Source organism: Pezoporus occidentalis, unplaced genomic scaffold, assembly GCF_034315485.1.
Source record: "Pezoporus occidentalis ecotype Australia unplaced genomic scaffold, CSIRO_AGI_Poc_V1 ctg53, whole genome shotgun sequence".
Classification (NCBI taxonomy): Eukaryota; Metazoa; Chordata; class Aves; order Psittaciformes; family Psittacidae; genus Pezoporus; species Pezoporus occidentalis.
The window spans coordinates 5,441,083-5,462,114 of record NW_026915866.1 but is presented as its reverse complement, the minus strand read 5'-3'; the positions used below and the strand labels follow the sequence as shown (position 1 = coordinate 5,462,114).

At 42.7% G+C, this 21,032-nt stretch overlaps 1 protein-coding gene across 2 annotated transcripts in view; it reads left to right on the top strand.

Annotated features, from left to right (window-relative positions):
- Window positions 1-930: 930 nt before the first annotated feature.
- UNC5C (unc-5 netrin receptor C) overlaps window positions 931-21,032 on the top strand; it is a 251,154-nt gene continuing 231,052 nt past the window's right edge. Inside the window, exon 1 of one of the 2 annotated variants that reach the window (XM_062637631.1) lies at window positions 931-1,517. In XM_062637631.1, coding sequence (XP_062493615.1) covers window positions 1,394-1,517 — 124 coding nt within the window. In that variant the 5' untranslated portion in view covers window positions 931-1,393. The remainder of the gene's footprint in view (window positions 1,518-21,032) is intronic. The other variant, XM_062637632.1, reaches the window with a different exon arrangement.

The window sequence follows — 21,032 nt, the reverse complement described above, 5'->3', positions numbered from 1 at the left end:
GGAACAGTCTGGGCAAATCCTTGGGAAGGGCATTAAAGCTGGGGGGCAGGTGGGATGGAGCCTCCCTAGGGCAGGCAGCTTCCGTGGCCCTTGGGAAACCCTCCTGCAGCATTAGCAATGCTGCTACTGTTTTCCTGCCAGGGGCAGAAGGCAAAGCCAAAGTGTCTGGGAAGATCCCAGCTGTGCCTCGGAGGAAACTGCGCTCCTTGCCTTGCATTCAGCTCTGCTTGATGGAGCTTCTGGGCTGGAGAAGGCAGTGGTCTCCAGAGTACCATGGTGTGGGAAAGGCTGTGGGGCTGTTGCCCCCTGGCATCGGCAAACCTGGCGTGTGAGTAGCTGGGTCTGGTCATGGCTGGGTACAGCCTGTCTGGGCTCTGCAAGGGGAAAGGCAACTTAAATCAAAACCCAAAACAAGCCCTAGAAAGCAACAGTAAAAGCCAGGTAAGCCGGGCTGAGCAGTGAACCTGTAGGCACTGCCATCCAACTGAGTGGGATTTGGTGGGGGCATGGTGAAGGCAGAGGCCAGTGGAGGCATTTTGGGAGGTGTAAAGAGGAAGGAAGGGTAAGGTCTGGAAGCAAGCAGCCTCAGCCTTAACAGAGAGACCCTGGGAGGCACACTGGGACACGTCCCCCAGGGATGAGGAGGTTCCCGACATCCCTCCTGATGCTCCCCTTGCCCACCACCCCGTTGCTTGTGTGATCAGACGGGTGACCGCTGGCCGGCATGGACCTCCCCACCCTGCATGTTGTGTATCCCTGAGGGTGGGAGCGTCCTGAGGGCGTGCAGGGTGTCAGCCCCACGACGACGGTGCGGGGACGAGAGCTCCAGGGGTGTAGCAGGGTCTGTCCAGCGCGGCCCCGGCTCCCGGGGCTCCTCCCGGGAGGGCTGTGTGTGTGAGTGAGTGCTTGTGCGTGTGCACCAGCATCCCCGTGAGGGTGTGTGCGCCCGCGGGTGTGCGCGCAGGGGGCGCGGGCGGGGGAGGCGAAAGGGGCCGGTTCTGCAGCGGGTGGCTCCCAGCCTCCCCCGCCCCCTTCCCTCTGGGTCCGCTCCTCGCTCCGGCTCGCATTCTATCGCAGGCGGCCGGCGCAGCCCCCGCTCCCAGACCCGGCCCCGGCCCCGGCCCCCGCCCGCCCCCGGGGTGGAGGCAGCAGCACCGCTCCGAGCCGCCCGTGGGAAGAAGGCAGCGCTCCGCCGGGCTCCGCACCCGCTCCGCGCCCCTCCGCGGGGCCATGCAGCGCCCCTGCCCCCCCGCTGCCCCTCGCCCCGCCGTCCCCTGCGCAGCCTGAGCGCCTCGCAGGGGCTCCGCGCCCGGCGGTGGGACGGGGCTGGCGGAGGCACAGGCGGCACAGAGAAGCTCCCCGGCTGCTGCGCGACTCCCCGCCTGCCCTGGCCATGGGGAAGGGGCTGGAGGGGACGGCGGCCCGCTGTGGGCTGGGACTGGGATACCTGCTGCAGACCGTGGTGCTCCCCGCCCTGGCCGTCCTGGGGGCCAGCCGCCCCGGCTCCGCGGCTCAAGGTAAGGCGGAGGGCGGGTGAGAGGGGCCGGGGCACGCTCCGGCTGCGGGCTGAAAGGGCGAATTGGTGCCGTGATTTATTTTATACATTTCAGTTTTCTTTCCTGTGTGTATATGTGCGAACGGCGCATTCCCCTTCATGCACTGCCCCCGCCGGACTCTGGGGTCCGCGGGTCCCCTCCTGGTAAGGTCTGCGGCTGCTCAGCCTGGCTGGGACAGGCGTTTCCCCGCACGCCGCCCTGAAGCGGGGTCCCGTGGTTGGCAGGGGCTGAGTGAGCCCCAGGGGCAGCCCTGGGGCGGGGTGCAGCGGGGGCCGGCAGGTGCGGAGCGAGTATCCCTGCCGCTGCACGGCCGAGCCTCGGGCTCTGCAGGCCGGGGTCATTCGTGAGCCCCCATCGCTCTCACACCCTTCTCCTTCTCGCCTCAAACCTTATGGATCCGAAGGGAGTTACCGTGTGCCTACGTTTCTGCTTTATTGTTTCCCTTTTTTCCTCCCCTGTCGGGGGTCCTGGAGTACCCCTAGGTCCGTTTTCCCTGTAGCCCATGTCTAAATTCCCCTTTTCCAAATGGCAGTGTCTTACTTCTCAGTGTGCTTTGAGCGATGTCTTGAGAGCATCACAAAGAGCCCAGGCTCTCTGTGTCACCCACCAGGCAGACAGCCACAGCAGGGGGCTGTTTCTCCTGTGAGCTGATACCGGATAAACTTTCTCGGTGCTTTTCTTCCCTCTTCCCAGGAGTTAGACCTAAAGTGGAAATGCGTGGCTTTTACTGAGCACTGGAGAGAGAGGTTGCTGCTGCATGTGGGCAGCGCTGTGTATAGCAAGGATGTGTGGGTTCATTAAAGCTCTTGGAAATCCTTGTTATCTGCTTAACAGGAGAAAGGAATTTTAGAAGCTGGATTTTTCTTTCTTTTTTTTCCATATATGCCACCAAGGAATAGTAATAAGCACCAAAGCTTTGGCTTGAAGCTGTTAGTATAATGCAAGTGGAAGCATGTTTGGTTTCCTGCCCCATCATCTCTGGAGGGGCACTTTGAGTGGGCTGCACTGATCCGATCTTAGGCTCTCCCCAGCATTACCAAGTGCACTCACTCCTCTCCTGGCTTTGCTGCCAGGAAACCGGGGCTGGTTGCTGTGACTCCCCGTGCCCCTGGCAGGCTTTCAGGAGCTGCAGAGTAGCTGCTAGTGGGCTGCGTGCTCTGTACATCATGTCTGAACATGTAATGTTGCTAATCCATTTCCTGCTGATACTTACTCCATCCTCAGAATCACATTCCCTTACCCATATCGAGTGTTTATCTTTCAGGAAGATCAGAAATGTGGTTGTGAAAAGGTGGTAGGAGAGAAGAGTGCACATATCCCTGATGCATCGTGTCTTGTTTCTTCTGTGTCTTGCATACCATCATTTCCTTTCACTGCTCAGTTTCATGTTCAAGGCAGGGCAGGTCTGATGTTATGTATTTAAATAGTGGCATGTGCATGTAGACTTAGATGTCAGTAGGTATATATCAATCTGTGTAGATGCAGAGGAAATATCCTCTTGGATAGTTGGATCCGGAGCAGAAGAGGAGCCTGCCGTATTGCTGGCAGGACACGGGTAGTTCGCATGACAGATGGCCTGAGGAGGGAAGAGAGGACCCCCCTGCGTTTGGCTGTTTCAGAGCCACAGGGCATACCTCACACTTTCAGAGGGTTTCTCCCTTCCACGTGTCCCCTTTCTACATAACACAGCACTGGGTGGCAAATATCAGGAGGGGAGAGGATCCGGGCCTCCTGTGCTGCGATGGGCACAGGACATGGGTGTGCTTATCTACCTAGAAGGGGATGAGACCTCTTCAGCAGCATTTCCTGTTGTGCTGTGCGTGATAAACTTTCACAGCAGAGTGGAAAATCCAGGGGATGCGGTTGGGATATTGTAATTTGTCCTGGATTTATTTTTCCATGTATACGTGTATTTTCATGTCCTGTCTGCTCGGACCAGGCACAGAATTTGTGTCCAGTCCTGGGTTTGGTGTCTTTCCCAGAGCTGAGGGATTTTGATTGGCGTTTGCCGTGGGGGTCTTCACATGTGTGTGTGGTGCTTCAGCAAGGCAATGAATCAACAGTTTAACTATGCCCTCTTCAGGAAGTTTTCTCATCGTATAGCACTGGGCAAAGTTTTTCGTCTGCTTTATTTATACCATTAACATTGAAATGATTCTTACCCAACCTCTTTTTCCAAAGTAATTCTCCATTCAGTCTGTCTCTTTCAAAATGGAAATACCCGTCTAGTCTTTTCGGTTGCATTCCTTTGAGAGCAATACAAACAGGATACATGGAAGTTACACTTCAGCTGGCCTCAGTTGTCTGATTTCAGTGGGTCTGGAATCAGCTGACTTGTTTTTTAATTGTTCATGTCTTAAATATTTGTGATACCTTGAAAAAAACCCTTAAAAGTGGTGTTTTCATACAGCAAACACATAGTTACGATTTAGAAAGGGGAAAAGGGGAAGAGAAAGAGGGCGTGTTCCAGTACTTGCTGCTACTACTGTTTCTTATTTTGCTTTTCTTCTCTGTTCCCCAACTATCTTTATCTTTTGAAGCAGGCTAAGGCGGCTGTGAGCATTGCTGGAGCTTCTGCTTTTATGTCTTCCTTTTCCATTTCCTCATGGAAAAGAAATCTATTAACTGAATAGTTGATGGACCAACCCCCACACTCCCTGGCACAGAGATTAATATCACTGCATCTCGGCATCCTCCTGTGAGCTTCTCAGCAGAGCTAAATACACTTTTTGTTTTATTAGCATTTCTTATCTTCTTATCTGAAGTTGTCTAAGCATTTTTTCACTGTTATCAGGAGAGAACAGGAAATGGCCACAATGATGGAGACAGCCCTTAATTCTCAAAGCAGTGTGAATGGGGCCAGAGCAATAATCAGGCCAGAATCAACTCTGATCTGGCATTCACTGCATTTACTATAACTCTATGATAACCTACATCAGAACGACAATTCAAATGTCCCAGACTGTGAGAGAAACAGTGACTATCCCTGGACCCAAGCACATACCCCAGCCTTGCATTTCAGTGCCATCTATAAGAGCAACTTTTCCTTTTGGTTTTTCAATCAGCAGAGACTGAGTTTCAGTAGGGAAGCCCTACTCTCCCCTTTTCCTTCTCCTTCCCCTCCTTCTCCGTCCCCTCCCCCCCCCCCCCATGTGTTTGAAGAATTTATCCTGTGGCCCCCACCTTTTTTGAGGTGTAGACAGGATGAAAGGGAGGGTCAGGCTATATATCTGTACTGACCAGCGTGTTTCAGACAGCTTTATGGGCTAATAATGATAGTATAGGAGATGGATAGGAAAGCTAAAGGGACTACATATTGATGAATTTTTATTTCAGTTGTTCCTTTACAACAAAAGAGTACATTTCTTTTTTTATGCCTAACCCCTCAAACCTAATTAAATCAAAGTGATAATTTAAAAAGAAAACTGTAAAAGAGCCATATGTGCAGATACTTGTCTTGCCCCAGTGCAGTCTGTATTAGCAGCAGCAGCAGTTTGAAGATGCTTGGTGCGGAAAAAGTGAAATATAACATGTGAATGTACTAACCTTTTGGGATGCTCTACTTAATTGAATACCTAAACACATCTCATTGAAAAAAGGGGGGTGAAGGACTTAATTATCTTGATGCATCAGTGGACTGCTGGTATTTGATCATATCGGTGTAATAAATAGTATTTGTGTTAGTGAAATGAGGGCCAAGTAGTATTTTGTTGGGAATGGATAAGCCCGTTTAGAACATTAGTTTGTTTTAAAGTGATGTACTCTGACAGATTTCAGTGATGTTAACAAATTTGGGCTGGATGTGGTAGCCAAGACTGGCCCTGAGTAGTATTTTAGTACTGCAGTTGTCAGCGCTGAAACCAAAGCAGCCACCGGGTTTCCTTTGCTGACTGAGGTGCAATTTAAGTAGGATTAAAATGAAGTGGATGGATCTGTCTGTGGAGGAGGGATTCCTCTCTGGGAACATGAGCTAGAATCTGCGCTCCTCTTCCTCTGGCTCCAGCAACTGATTGTAAGTTATGAAAAAAGTATATACATCAAATACAGCCCCCTTCTGATAGCTTCTCAGCATTACCGTCAGTGTCATTTCTTCTTCTGTATGGTAACAATGCCTGAGTGTAGCTAAATGTTTCCACAATTACTGTGCATATTTACACTTAATAGTTTTATGTGGATCATTCATCACACAACTTTTTTCTTTCTTTCCTTTTTGTTTTTGGTAATGGTCTCAAACCGTGATTATCCACTATGTCTTGGGACTAGCTTTGTATGTGCCATCCAAATTCAGAAACAGGAAACGACATTAACCATGTTAAAAAGATTTTCCTAATTTAATTTTCCAAATACAGTACATCTGAAAACAGGAATACACTCTGTGCCAAGGCCAGGCAAATCGGTTCCATAGCTGGTTTGCGCAGCAAGAGAGGAGAAAATGTGGATTATATATATTAGACATTTACAAGTAAATATGTTGGGTTTTGTGCAAGCTAGAGTGAGGTACTGAGGTGCAGTCTGTCCAGTTCAACTGAACGGGATGTAAAGCAGCATCTCTGGGAGTTGAGAGGAACCCAGGCTGACTAGGACACCAGTTCTTTCCATACAGTAATACAGTAAATGACCAGTGTTTTGTGTTTATGTACAATACAAAGGAGAGCTGTACTTTGAAAAGTGAAGCTACATTTGGTTTGTGCTGCCAGCTAAGTAATCTTATTTCAGGTAACCTGTTTTGTAGTGAATGGATATTTTTGTTGCTTTCTAGTGTCTTTCTGGATTTTAACTCATTGGGCTTTCAATGAATCAGTTCTGGTTACTTTTTCTGGAAAAAGTCATGAAAGTTGCTTTTGCAGCTTATCAGAAAAATGTTTTAACTGCTGTTGCAAAGAAGAATTACTAGGTGAATTTGCATTGCTCAAAGTAGTGAACAGTTTGCTGTGATTTAGTCAGAGGATTTGACTCAGTGTGAGTCTCAAATATTCAGATCATGAGTTTGTCATTGAAAATACATCACTGGAAGCTGTCTGTGGAATAGAAGTTAATTTAATCATGGGTGCTCTGCCTATTCACTATGTTCCATATAACTATCTATATGTCACTGTGGGGAAAAAAAATGGCATTCCCTTTCACGTTACTTCTTTCCTCCCTTTCGACTGGGGAGAGAGTTGTGCTGGTTTGCAAAGTGCACATCTTGTTAGCCACCCAGTGGAGGCATTCAAGTTTAGCAGGCAGTGATCTTGGCATCAGTGCCAATAAAGCAGTAATTACATCGCCTGTCATTTTCATTAGCTGCCTTAGCTTTCATGTTCGACTTGGAGGTATAAAGCAGCACAAGATTTTAATGGCTAAAAGCAAGTAGTAAGAGACAAGCAATGTTTTTTCCAGTTGGCTACAACCTCCACCAACACAGAGGCAGAATGTTGTTGTGCAGAGGCACAATTCAGTACTAACTGCTTCCAAGGACTGAAGGGGTGGTGGTGTTTTAAGTGATATATTGCGTGTGCTTGTTAGAGCCCAGTCTCAGGAGCAGGCTCCCCTGGATCTTTCCATCATAACATTACCCAAGAGGCGATCTGAAGGAAATGGTATTAAGTCTTCTGGGAGGCAAACTGTATCCAAAGAAAGACTTAATTTGAATCATTTGTAAGCAAGCATTTGAAATTATGCTTAAAGGGAAGTGGCTATAACGAAGCTCATGTCGAATAAATAGGAACAACAAAATTCCCCTTAATTTTGCATGTACTTTGTTTCCCTTCGTTTAATTTAATGAAGTCATATGCAGATACTCCAAACTCCAGTGTTGTGGTGGGGACATGATTTATTTACTATTGTCATTGGTTTTGTGATAGGTCTGCTTAAACATTTGCAGAGCATCAGTCATGGTTTTTGTATTTGGATTTGTCTTTCTTGGGTAAGCATAAAACCGGCTGTAAGGTGTGGATGTGCATGCTAGATGGAGAAAGTGAAAGCAAGCCCCGGACTGTAGTTGTGTTCCAGTTGCTTTAGTTGTCTTCCAGTTGCTTTCCTTGAAGCTGCCTCTGCTCATACAAACAGCACACACAGGTAAGGCAACAACAACAACAACGAGTCAGAGCAGCAAGCAAGGGCTGCCAGAGGTTTTCTCACCTTTCACTAACCTCAGAGGTGCTTGTATACAGCTTTTCCCCTAGGTAGTCCCCACTAGAACAGCTCCCTGCTTGCTTTTATAACTCCATCCCAAATCACACGTATGTTAAGCAGGAAACATGCGATTTCCTCCTAATTCATTGAATGCCAGTTTTGGGGGAGTCCCTTTATAGCCTGGCACATTATTATTTAAAAATCTGGGCTAGGGAAGAAAAACTTCATGTAAAGACAGTTTCACTTAAAAATAGCCTTTTTATCAACATGGAAAATTTGGGGGGGAACAGAAAACAAAAATAGTGACCTGTTTGTTTATTTGCTGGGGGAGGTAGAAAAATCAACAAACAAAATCCAAGAAATCTTACTCAAGACCAGAAAATATGCAGTTCTTTCCATGAAAAGGTCAATATTTACCTCACTGGCCAAACTCTTTCTACTTATGCTCTCTGCAAATCTCTAGGTATTCAGTGAAAACGAGAAAATTAAAAGTTGTAAAGTCTTCCAACAATAACGGTTTTCATTTCTATTTACATTTTTCCATGTATTTCAACTGGTCTAGTGAAAAACCTCACTGTTAAACTTGACTTACAGTCGTGGCTAAGAGCTGGTTAAGGCATACATTGACAGCACTTTCTAGGTTTCACTCTCTTTTATTAAATCACATTGATACTACCGTGATAGAGATTGCAATAGAGACCCCAAATTCTCAGTGGTATCAGACATGCCCTTAATGCCCCCATAAAGGGCAGGCAGTGCTGGATTTCAGTGAGCACCTTTGCTATTCCCAAAAGCAAGCAGTGCTGCTCAAGCTTTCATGAAAGTGAAATAATCCCATCGAGGCAGCGATGTCCCCTGTGTCAGTATGGGGTGCTGCAGTGCATCAGCACCCCCTCAGATTCCCACTTTCCTTTGTTATGAGTCCTACATAGGCAGGACAGGAAGAGGTAACCAAAAAGCTGCATGTGCTTGCCCTCCCATGGGGGACATCTGCAGTTGTGTCTTTAGGATAGTTTTGCTACATGTTTGCGTTGCTCGAGACAATAGGAATTTCTTATTTGTCATGTTGCATTAGTTATTTAATCTTTAATCCATGTTGCTGGCTTGGGAGGACAGCTGCATTTATCTCTGTTTGGTGGAGAGACACAAGAAGAATTGCTTTAGGGTGCAGAGCAAATGTGTCAGGAAGCCAAAATGTGAACTTGAGGCATCTGAGTGTCCAAGAGTCTGGTGCTCCAGTCCGTCCTCCTTCTTGTCTGACAAGCCCAAAGATGGATGCTACAGGGGGAACGCTACTTTGAAGGCTCCTGGGTGCCTTCCTGCCTTCCCAAATGTTGAATTTATTTGGTCTCACTAATGGTTTTCTTTTTATATCTGCTGGTATCTAGAAATATGTGCGAAAGATGAAGAGCAAACCCATACGTATGCTGTTGCTCAGAAACAGGGATGCTTCTTGCAAGCTCTGACTTCATAGTGGCAGGTGGTTTGGGAGGATTTGCTTCACTGAGTGAGATCTATAATGTTATCCCAGATTTGGAAGGAGCAAGAGCAGATCCAGTGAATGACTGCAGCACTGTTGTAAATGGAATGAGGATCACTGCCTTGGGCTGTTTTGTTTCATTTGGGTTTAATCTGCAGTTCAGGACTATCTTACTCAAGTGTACTTCATTCATCTGAATGAAAGACTTACACTCCAAAGGACCCTGTTGCTTATGAGTCATAAAAGCTATGAGGTTGCCCAGGCAATTGGATCAGTATCTTTTTTTCTCCCGTTGAGGTAACATTATCAATGCTAATGCTAAGGAGCTCGAATAGGTTTTACTGGCCTGGCAACAGCTGAGCATTTTCTTGTTAGGTAGCTGATGCCAATCCCTTTTTAGTTATTTTCAAGAAGTAAAGTAGCTTTATTTCTTAGTCTCATATTGAGTGAGAGGTTGAAGTGTTAAGCTCTGTGGATTAGCAGTGTATCCTTTGAGGGAAAGGAAAGCTTGTGTTTTTCTTGGTCCCCTGAGTGCTGGATGCAATTGTTTGAGGAATCTTGAATTTCACCAGCTAGATACAAGGAAACATGCAAGTAAGCCTTGAATGATCTCTCAAAAGACGTTGACTCTATTGCAGCTAGTTTTGGAAAGTTGTTTGAACTGATAGTTGTTTCCCAGGCATTTCTCTGCTTGAATTTAGTGCATTTCACGTCAAGCAGTGACGTGAAATAAACCAGAGGATTATTAGTAATTCAGAGCTTCTTGGAGAGCTATATTCCAATTATAAATTTGCTAAAATGACAGCTGGAACATAAATTGCTGCACTCTTATGATATAGTGTATTTATTTATTATTTAAATATATTGCTTGTTTTATCCAGTCCCAACATATGTGTTTATACTGTAAAGTTTACATAGTGAGTGAAAACAATAATATGGTCTCACTGAATGATGTTAATTGCAGTTCAGTCATACTGAAATCAAGTAATAAGAAGTGGGACAGAATAGCAAGCAAGACTAATCCTGTTGTTATGTGCATTGGATTTACCTACACTGACTGTAGCACAGGCAATTACTGGGAATAATTCAGAGTACAGACATGCACACTGCCTTAGTCTGAATTAATTGACTCTTTCATTAATATATCTCCTAGTTTTGCCAGTTGCTCAGGGAGTTAGTGCAGATGTATTATCTCACCTTTCCCTATAACATCAACAACTTATGTGTCCACCTGGTTGCTCCGCAGCTCTGTGTGTATGAAAGAAGAGTGGCCATGACAAGCAGTGAATAGCCAGAGCTAGCAGGGTAATGGTGCAGTGTTCAGACTGAAATTTCTGGTTGTCTGCAGTCAGATAAAACTAAAGAGAAATCTCTGCTCCTGGATATTTTTTTTACTTTAGGATTAGGACAAAACTAAGTGGTGCTCTCAACTAGGAGAAGATAAAGTTTCCCCTGTTAAACCTGACCATTTCAGATCTGAAAAATGAGAGTTGACCATGGAAACCAGAAGTCTGCCTGGTTAAGAAATAGGGCTATAACTAAATGGTGAAGAATTTGCCTTTGTACTGGTGTCATTCACTGAAAATCCCACTGAATTGTCTCTTGAAATACCAGTATTCCTTGCTCTACGATTTTTGGCCCCAAAGCTGCACTAGTTTTTGGCAAGTCATCATCCCCATTACAAATTCCTTTCATGCAGATGTTGCAAATGTAGCTTTAGAGACTTCCTTTCTGCTTCCTCACCAGTTTCTGAAGGTGAGAGCAACTTGTTTGGTCTCTTGTTCAATAAAATGCAGCAGTCTTCTTATACAGCACATCTGTGCTGGGACAAACAAGACTGCTGGTTTCCTTCTCCTCATGTAAACTAGCTGTGCTGTAGCAAATAGGTAGTTCCTAATTCCTTAGTTCCTAAGTAACTAGAAAGCTTGCAGTTAGGAAGTTCAGTACTGGGACCTGTCAATTTACTATCAGTTACTTTTTGGTTTTTTTTAAATCACTGGTGCTTATACCAAGGACATACTTACACTGTCTTACCTTGTATACAAGGCCAGGTTATGACCATCAACAAATATAGCTCCATTAATTTCAAATTCAGTGCATGTCAGAAGCTTATCTGGCTCCGTGTTAAAAATAGGTTGACACGGTTGAGTGAGATTCTAGGCTGGAAGGACCTTGATCTCACTGTTGTTTTGTGTTTTTTTTCTAGGAAGTTTTTTTTGTGTGTGTTTTCTCTTTAACTCAATAATTTGAGTAACTTTGAGGCTTTCTATTTCTGTTTCATGTACCGATGTGGCTCTTTCCTGTAGAGGGGTTAACACAGTGACTCACTGGAAATCATGTTGGTGAGATTCTTCCAGTAGATGTTTTTTCTCTTGGGTTTTGTCATATTATTTCAGATGAGAACACTGACAGCCAAATGTCACCAACTGTAGGCAGATATCCACGTAAATACCTATTACACACAAATGTGTGGCAATTTCCTGCCTTGGCAATCATTCGGTTTTGAACTAAAGACCTCTACTATTAAAAGCCTGGGCTTTGAAGACTTCAGTCAGAAATGCAACCTAGTAGCTGGTAACAAAAGTGGCTATTATCCTGGTTCAGGCAGTAGAATGAGAAGTGTCATATGCCTTTTGTGAGTACAGGAAAAGACAAAATTGTTTAGCTCCTGCTACCTTTTGTCCTTTGCTTGTCCTGCACTGTTTTGTACGTTGTGGTTTTTTTTTTTCTTCCAAATGTTATATGTTCTTTGTAGCAAACACAGCTATCAGATAAAACCTTCCAAATCTAAAAAAAAAGGAAATCCTAATCTACTTACTTGCTTTATAAGCAATTCTGTCATTTTGTAGTATCTAGAAGAAAGCCTTCAATTTGCATTTATAAGAAATATTTTCAGAGAAAACCAAATTAAAATGACAAAGTGACATTGTGTGGACTATTCATCTTCTGTATTTTACTGATGAGCTTATTTTCTGAATACTTGGTTTCATTGCAAAGATCCTTTCTTATAGGGAAATTAATTGATGGCAGTACCTCGATCAGATTTTGCTTTTTGTCTGATTAGTTTCATGAGGTTGCCTGGGATTTACTCACTGAAGCACGACAAGGAAAGTTCAGTCTTTTGTCTTTAAAGTTTTATATCCATTAGTTACCAATGCAGAACGCATATTTTGCTCGTGGAGGCCAGGCTGAGGTTAAGTTGGTTTTAAAGATAACAGTAGATCCCAGCGTCCTTGCATTTGTTTTGTATTTGGTGACAGTCACTAAATCAGAGGAAGGAATGTTCAAACAACACACTTGAGGGAAAGCGATTTTTATAGAAAGGGCCCATTCCTGCTAATAGCCAGTAACTGCACATAACCCCACTGACATTAAAAGTCCATTAGCAAAGCCCAGTTTAAACACCAGCTGATGCTATGTCAGCTAAATGTACGTTGGAATTTTTCATGTAACACAGCAATAGCACTTCTGTAATTTCTCTAAAACTGTGTACATTAAGGAAAGCAAATGTCATCTGATAGTAGTAAGATGAAGAGTTCATATTGAAGTAGGGACGATTGTAATCAAACTGAAGTTACCATCTGGTTTCATTAACAAGAAAAACAGGGAGTGTCAGGTTTCTGAATTAAAGCTAGATTAACAGATCCAGTGTATAGGCTTCTGAAACACAGGATAAGCCCAGAGCTGCTTATCTGTTTGGTTCTTTATTGTTAAATATATTACAAACTTGTCTGAGAAAAGTTTCTGCTGAAGTCATGAAGATGCTTTGTCATGTGGAGCACTGGGTTGCCATGGGCCAAAAAAAAAAAAAAAAGGTTATTTGCTGGCTATTTAGGAAATACATCTCATTGCAGCAGCATGAGAATATTTAAACTTGTCAAGATAGTGTTTGTATGCTTATGGACTTAAGTTCTAGTTAACCATTGGTTCATGAAATAGAATCTACCCATCTCAGTGGGTCAAAAAGAATGTGGAGAAATATGTTGAAGAAATAGTGTGTGGTAAAGAGGAGCATGACAGGGGATGAACTTGTTACTCACCTTCAAAAGCAACCAGCAGACTGAGGTCCTAGTACTGTGGTCTTAGGACCCACTGAAGGACACTGTAGCAGCCAGTTTGGCAGTCGGTCTAATTCTGAGAAGACACTTTGAAGTCTATTTTGAAAACAGATCTTGTGCTATAAAGCCATTGTGGAGACAGGCGAAGGGTTGCTTAGGAAGTTAATGTGAGAGCTGGAAACAGAGGGATAATTAGCCACTTACTGACACGCTCCCAAGTATGGCTAAGTATCACTGTAACCTCCCCTGCCTCCTTCTTGCAGTTATCCATCCATTAGCGAAACTTTGTGTAAGTACTGACAGAAGGAGAGCCTGAATGCCTGATGTGAGCAGACATACCACTGCAAAAATCCTGTGAACACATCTGGAGTGCTCACTTACACTCTTAACAAACTGTTAGTAGTGCAGAACTCTTGAATGTGTTATGAGGCTGAACTTGAAATTTTTTGTCTTGCCAAGTTGAAGGAGTTGGCTACATCAGTAGCATGCCCAGAATGGATCCTGTGTTTGGGAACCACAGAGTTTAAGGAGAGTAATTCAATTGCATTTTTTTTCCCTCTTCTGGAACATAACATATAAACATATTACTGAAATAAAGCCTGGTTTTAATTACAAGCAGTAACTTTTTCATGTTGACAGATTTTCACATGGAAAGCTTTATTGAAAATGAGAGAAGACCTTTTTGCCATCATTAGTTCTTGCTGCTTAGTGCTTTTATCGAGTACAGCAAAATACCATTTGTAATTAATTCCAAGCTTATATGGACATGTTTAATATAATTACCAAACAAAATCCTGTTTACTGACATATTGCTTGTGAAACTAGTCTGAATAATCTGGTCTCTGGCACACATAAATCAGGCAGTAATAACAGCTGTAAATATTTCACAATATACTTAGAGTGCTTTGATTTTAATACTGAATCCACTTTTGAGTTTTAAGGATAAAACAGGTCAAAAATTACTTTTCGCATATGTTCTTTCTTAATCTGTTACACTGCTTTGCCTAAAAGTTACTTAAGAAAAAATCATTATTGTATTAGAGTATAAAAAAAGTAAATATAGACATGTTCATAAACTGGGAGAATTATGTAATTGAATTATGCAGGAGCTAACAAAATGATGCTGTTCATGTTGTCATGGAACAATTGCTCTAATACAGCTGTGAATATTTTTCATTGGAAAAGGCATTTCAGTGCCAATACTCTTTGTCTTTCTCAAAGTTTTACTGTTTTTATCTGACTGGATGTCTATTGTGCACTGAATGTATATTGTATACTAAGCCTGAAACACGTGCATAAAACTGTTAGAAGCCGTTTGTTACGCAGCTGATTTGGGTGCCCAAAGGGCTGTGAAAATTGAAGGTCTGGGGACCTGGGAGACTGTGTTCTGAGACCCTCTTTCTGGGCAGGCTTTAAGCCTGTATTTAAGTAGAAGGAGGGAGACCAAGAGTCTGTCTACTGCAGAATATTTGGGGTTGCATGAAGCTGCAAAACCATCTTTGTGAATTAGAACTGTGCGTGTAGTTTGTCCAGTTCAGCGGAAGGCCTTGAAATTTCAAGAAAGATTTATAGTCATCCCCCAAGTCATTTTCCCCTGTCCCAAACAAAGACCTTAAAAAAGCAGTTGGGTGAAACAAAACATTTTGCAATTTTTGTTTGCTCGGGAATGTTCCTTAACCTCTAAAATAAACCAAGAAATCAAGTAATCAAAGTGCTATTTTGAAAGTCAAATTTGAAAAATGTTCGCTTTGGGGATTTTTTTTTTTTTTTCAGTTGCATTCCCCCACAGAATTTGGTACAAATTTTCAAATTTTATGGCCATTGTGATCTCTGAAGAAATTATTAGTCTCCAAAACTGTGTCAGGCTCTCTTATGAATGCTGTCTCTTCTAAGTGATGAGCCTCACCCAATGGAGGAAGATGAAGATCTGTGGCGTAACTAGCACACTAAGCTGCCAATAATATATATTGCAGTTAGTTAAGGACAATAAATGATTCTACACAGTCACGCAAGTAAAAGCCTGTACCAAGCAAAATATGGGATGTTCTGATTTTGTCACCTGTCAGTGATATGTCTGACTTCAGCACGATTTTGCTAAAGTTTCTATTATTATTTACCTAGGCATTATGGAATTTACGGGGCGTATACAAATGCATTTCTGACTCCCAAGTCATGAAAAGGGCTCTTACTTGACTAAAAAACAGTAAGGACTTTCAACTGTATTTGCTTCTTTTTCTGTTTCTTCTTTATGTGTATCAACAAGATCAGCCAGACTTCTGAAGTTCCTTATTTTGAGCCATGGATTTTAGCACTTTCATGCAAGTACATTAGTTGTGAATTGTATTTGCCACAGGGTCTGTAAGGTCAAAATTAATCTTAAAGCACTATTGATTACTTTTTGTCAGCTACTGAAGTTTAGTTTGTTTGAGTAAAGTAACTTTTACCAACAGCGCAAAGTAAAAAATGTTGTATTGCTTGTTTGCTGAAATGGCATCTGAAAAACAAATACAAATACTGGACTGCTTGTTATCACTTGTGCATATTGTAAAATAAATGTATCAGGGAAGGTTTTGTTAAAGGCAGACCTTAAAAGAGAACCATGTTCTTTAGTGACTAGATTTTGTCTAACTTTTCCTTGCTTTTAGATGGTCATTATTTTACAATGTATCAGTACATTTTGATCAGTATAATAACATGTGGTGTCACTGGATACTTAAGAGCAGTATCAAGTGTCCCTATCAACATCCTGTGGGCGCATACATGTCTATGATTTGCAAAGGTATTTCTGTAAATTATATAGCAGGTTGTTGTCTCTAGAGAGATGACAAGGATTCCTGAATGCAATACTTTGATTTTTGGAAAGCAGAAATACCAATTCTTAGGTTTCTGTAGTGTGAGAACTTGCACTGAAGTGTGAGTCAGTGCTTGAGAACATTGCAGTACATGAACAATATTAAATTGCTTTGTTATGTGTGTGTGCAGGCTGCATCCAGACTCTGTCATTGGCAAGTTATTAGTGTCTGTAATTACCTAACCACAAGGAATTTCTGGACTGAAATAGCTTATGTAAGCCTAAGTGTCTCCTTCCCACAACCCCATCTTAAAGGCTCATGCAAGTCTCTTGCCAAGGAAATGTCTTGCTGACTGTAAAATATTATTCAGGAAGATGCACTTACCTGCAAGGGTAAGGACCTTACTGGATAATAGCCCTGCCTTCAAAAGTCAGTTCTTCTGACTTGTGCCCTAGGTTGTTTATCAAATGCCTGGTTGTTTCATATTAGGTGTGTTGACCTGCAGATTTTGGCTGCTGCCATTATCTAATCAGGAGCAGGAGTCTTCCTACAGGAGCCAAATTCATTAACAAGAATTTGTGCAACACTGAGTTTTCATGACTTGAGGGCTAGCAGATCGGACTTGTGTGCGTGAAAACCCAGTAGTCATAGCAGGGCAGGTCTGGAATTTGAGAAGGCCAAAGGTGTTTTGATTAGTGAGGAAATGGATACCAGCTGGGTTTTCTTGTGCTTATAAATATATGTAACTGTATTTAGGCGCACAGGTAAATTGTATATGCCACTTAGCTCCATCTGTTCCTAATAAATTTCAGCCCAAAGGCTCGAAGTTTTGAAACTTCTGATCATACTTAGATAGGTGAACTTTCTAAGTGGAAGAGCCGGCCTTCATAAAATGTGTTGCCAACTGAGCCTCTCATTTTTGTGTAAACCAGCACAGCTTCCCTGCGGTCAGGGAGTGCCTCAGTCCTGCACCACCCCAGGGTTGTTAAGTTAGGACTTCTGTAAGACTCTGTTCATGGTGGAGAGATCGCTATCTCATCTGTTTGGACAGAAAAGAGTTCCATGACTCTAAGAGCGCTTTTTAAAGAGAGTTAAAAAAAGAAGCAGACACGGCAGAGTACATCAGAGAGAGATCTGGTGTTAACAAAAAGATTCTTTGCCATTAAAATGAGGAGGAAAACGTTTGTATCTTTACAAGATCTTGTCCCACTTAAGAGAGCCTTAAGAAGAGATAGGCATCTAGAATGGCAGTTACTGGGTAAAATGCTGGTTTATGACAAGTTATTTTGGGATCTTTGTTTTTAAAATATTATTATTGTTGGAAGTTTTTGTAGTCACCCACCATCCCACCTATGCAAAGACTTAACAATTAAAAAGGTTGTATGTTCACATTGTCCCTGCTCTCTACAGGTATTTGTTCTCAGAACATTGCCATACTTCTGATCAAAACCTGAGATAAGCTTTTCTCAGTAGGTCTCTGTACCATCACAGCCATTTTCCTAGCTATGACAACAATGGGTCAGTTTTGATCATCTTGGAGGATATTTACAAAAACAAAACTAAAACTCAATTTTCCTCATTGTCTTCTCTCACAGTAGGCAATGGAAAATTTAAAACATCCAAAAATTGACCTTTTAAGATTAGCAGCTTCAAATGCTAATTAGCAAGAGTGCAAAAAATAATTTTCTTTGGAGATTAAGAGTTTTGAATAAAGTTTTTATTTTTATCCCCTGATTGGTAAGACAAATACTGCACTGTATAAGGTAGTTAAAGCATCCTCTTCCCCCCAGAATACATGTTTATAAATAGAAGGTATAGACTAAACATTATTTTCTCTTGCATAAAAACTTGGGATGGGAACAAACTTTACTGTGGGATTCCAGGCTGGAGAAAGGCAGGAACAGAGTAGTAGGTATTTACTAGCCACTTCAAACCAACAAGACAGGCAGAAAAGCACTCAGGCAGTCTGTTTAAAGGTTACCAAAGCATGTTACACATGATGCTACTTGGGGCAAGAAAGAGAAGATGGTGGTAAAGTAACTAATCCGTTCTGTTGGGACACCAGCACACACAGTGGACTGGTCCTGCCTAGTGACCACGAGGGGCTATGCAGTCTCTACCAGCAGTTGTCTGCAGCTGAGTGGACTGAATGCGGCCCTGACATAAACTGGGGGAAGCAGGAAAGTTACCAGCAGTGGGTGTTCCTAAAGAAACACTTGAGAAATATTTGAAGAGGCAAATGCTGCTCTGGGAAAGACCTCAGGATCCTCACTTCAGGCTGGAAAACAAGTCTGTATGAGTTGCGGCAAGCAGGGGAGGAGAACTTGAAAACCAGCAGAAAAGACATGAATTTAAGTGTTTTGTTTTTAAAATAAATGTGTCATTATCTATATGAACTAGCTATGATGTTGTGGCCATGAGAGATACTTTAAAAACAAGACAAAAAATTAATATTGCCACCACGTTATCTCTTGCTGTTGTGACCTGGTTTGTTTCACATTAATGTGAGGCTGTTCCTTATCCACCTGAGGAATCTTGCAGAATTGAGAGGGGAGCACTTAGAACAATTTTCTGAATTGGTCCATCTAGCCACTAGATAAAAGATATTAGAGGGTCATTGTTATCTTTGTATGCAAGAGGAAACTGTAAAACCCGAAGACAGCATAAAACAGCATCCCCCAAGCTGTCAGAGCGGGGAATTTGGAGTGAAGTAGATGGAAAGTCTTGGTGAAAAGGCCATGGATCAGGCCCTTGGTTTTGAGTGATAAAGCTGCTGCCAGGGCAGAGCCACGTGTTGTCTGTGACTCTCCTGTTGGGATGCTGAGATACATAGGGTTTTGGTGCGCTTGCTGGGTACGCTAAACTGTAAATTACATAAAAGGAACTGACAAAGTCAGTTTAAGTATTGTGGTGCTTCATACCCATCGAAAAATGTCAAAGAAAATTTAAAGCATAAATGGGAGTACAGGCACAGTTCTGTAAAAATCCTTTCTCTTGTGAGCAGTCCTATTAACCTTCAAAGTGTGACGACACTTCTGCCAGTGTCTGTGTTTCAGTGTGTGAGTAATGCCGTGCCTCTAATATGCAGCTTTGCAAGGTTATGGCCTAAAATGAGTAGTCCCATCAAAGTTTCCCAGCGGGATCAAGAACAGTCCTTTAGGAAGGGGTTCAGAGCAGGAACATAACTTCTCTGAAGAATTCTTAATCTAAACTCCCCACTGCAGGAGTTCTCATCAAAGAAGTTTTGACGATGTCTATTGATTACAGGGTTTTTTTTTTCCATATCTCAAAGAGTAAATCGAAAGGTCATTTTTTATATTGGTGTGCAAGAAGTTTTATTGATTCTCTTTTATAAGCCATTAATGAAATCTATAGAAGCCTAACAAGATTGTATAGTTAACCTTGGCGAGATTGCCTGTTCTTTTAACGTGCAGAAAAGGGAAAATACAATGTTCCATTTTGGTGGGTTAAATTATGTGGGAGCAAGTGAATTTCATGGAATCAAATACCTCTTAGCACAGAAAGAGAGCATGATGTATCTATACTAACCCATTAACTCCAAAATGTGCTTAGCAGAGATTTTTTTTTTGAATACTTTGTTTTCCTGCCTAATGGTACCACATATTTATCACTATAAAAACAAGCAGGGAAGTCAATCACTCACTATGCGTGCCAGAAATGCCTTCCATAGTCACAATGGCGGTATGTCAAGAGTCTGTCCCACTTTAAAAGAACAGCCAGGATTTATCCTGGAAATGTACCAAAATGGACCAATCTTTCTCAAAAATATGAAGCTGGGATCAATTTTGCAAAGTTAAAATAAACAGTAGTCACACTTGACCCAGTATGTTATGCTAACAGAGGAAGAAATGTAAAGAGCTGTGGGTATCTATGGGTTTGGCTTGGTACACACTAAACATGATACATTGGATTAAAAAATTACCCACCAACTTAAAAGCTATTCATAATAAAATTTGGGAAGAATTTTCAGTGTATGATTTCATTCCAAATTATTTTCTTAAACATATTTTCTTTTTATGCCACTTAAATTAATGAAGACCATCTTTGCTATGAATTACAAAGCTAATGCCCCCTGAGAAAGGATGCCTTTGCAGAGTGGAAGCTCAGAAGCCTTTGAGCGAATGTCACATATTTTTATTTGCAGTAGGAAAAACATATCGGAGAGAGGCAAGTATAATTATCTGCATTTTTAGATGGAAACCAGAAGAGCGGGAGGCAGAACTGGGTAGCGAACAGACACAGGAATTCCCCTCTGGTGGGCTCACAGAAAACATGGAAGTAATTTGTGGCATGAAAATGGCTGGTGTTGCTTGTTTCCATCAAAAGGCCATGGAGAAAGTAGGAAGCGGGCACTGAGTTTTTACACCACAGTCTGAACTTGGCTTCAGCGGATGACCAGCAAGCTGTGGGTACAGACAAAATTAGGAGTGGGGCTCCTGATCCTGATTTTTGGCTCTGCAGACCTGTGGTGAGAAGTGTCTGGCTGCAAAAGCCCAGCTGGAGGAGCCCAGTCCTGCAGAGACATTTGTCCTGCTTTGCCAGTGTCTCAGAGGGGCAGCCCTCTATGGCTTGCTCAGTGCCATGTGGTCATGAATGAGTTTGTGTGATTTTAATGACACCCCTCACATGGCTTTTCTGTTACTCACTGTGTTCTGCTGACAGACAGGGTATGCCACAAAGTCACCACACTAGCTGTATAATATGCAGAGTTTATTTAGCATGCTAAAGCCAATAAGCACACTAAAAGCAAGCACACTAAAAGCAAGCACACTAATGTGAATTAGGTAAATATCTCTATATATAGTGAATAAGTACAATAAGGCAAATCAGAGATGTAGGTATACAAGTAAAGTACCAAAGAAAGTTAGCAATGCATTAGATCATTACTGCATAGAAAGAACAGAGATTAAGATGAAATACATCACCAGTTACCACTGAATCATAATCCAGGCCCACACTTCCAGCTGGGAAGCTCCATTGCAGCCGATGCCTGGAGTCTCAGGTAATTGGG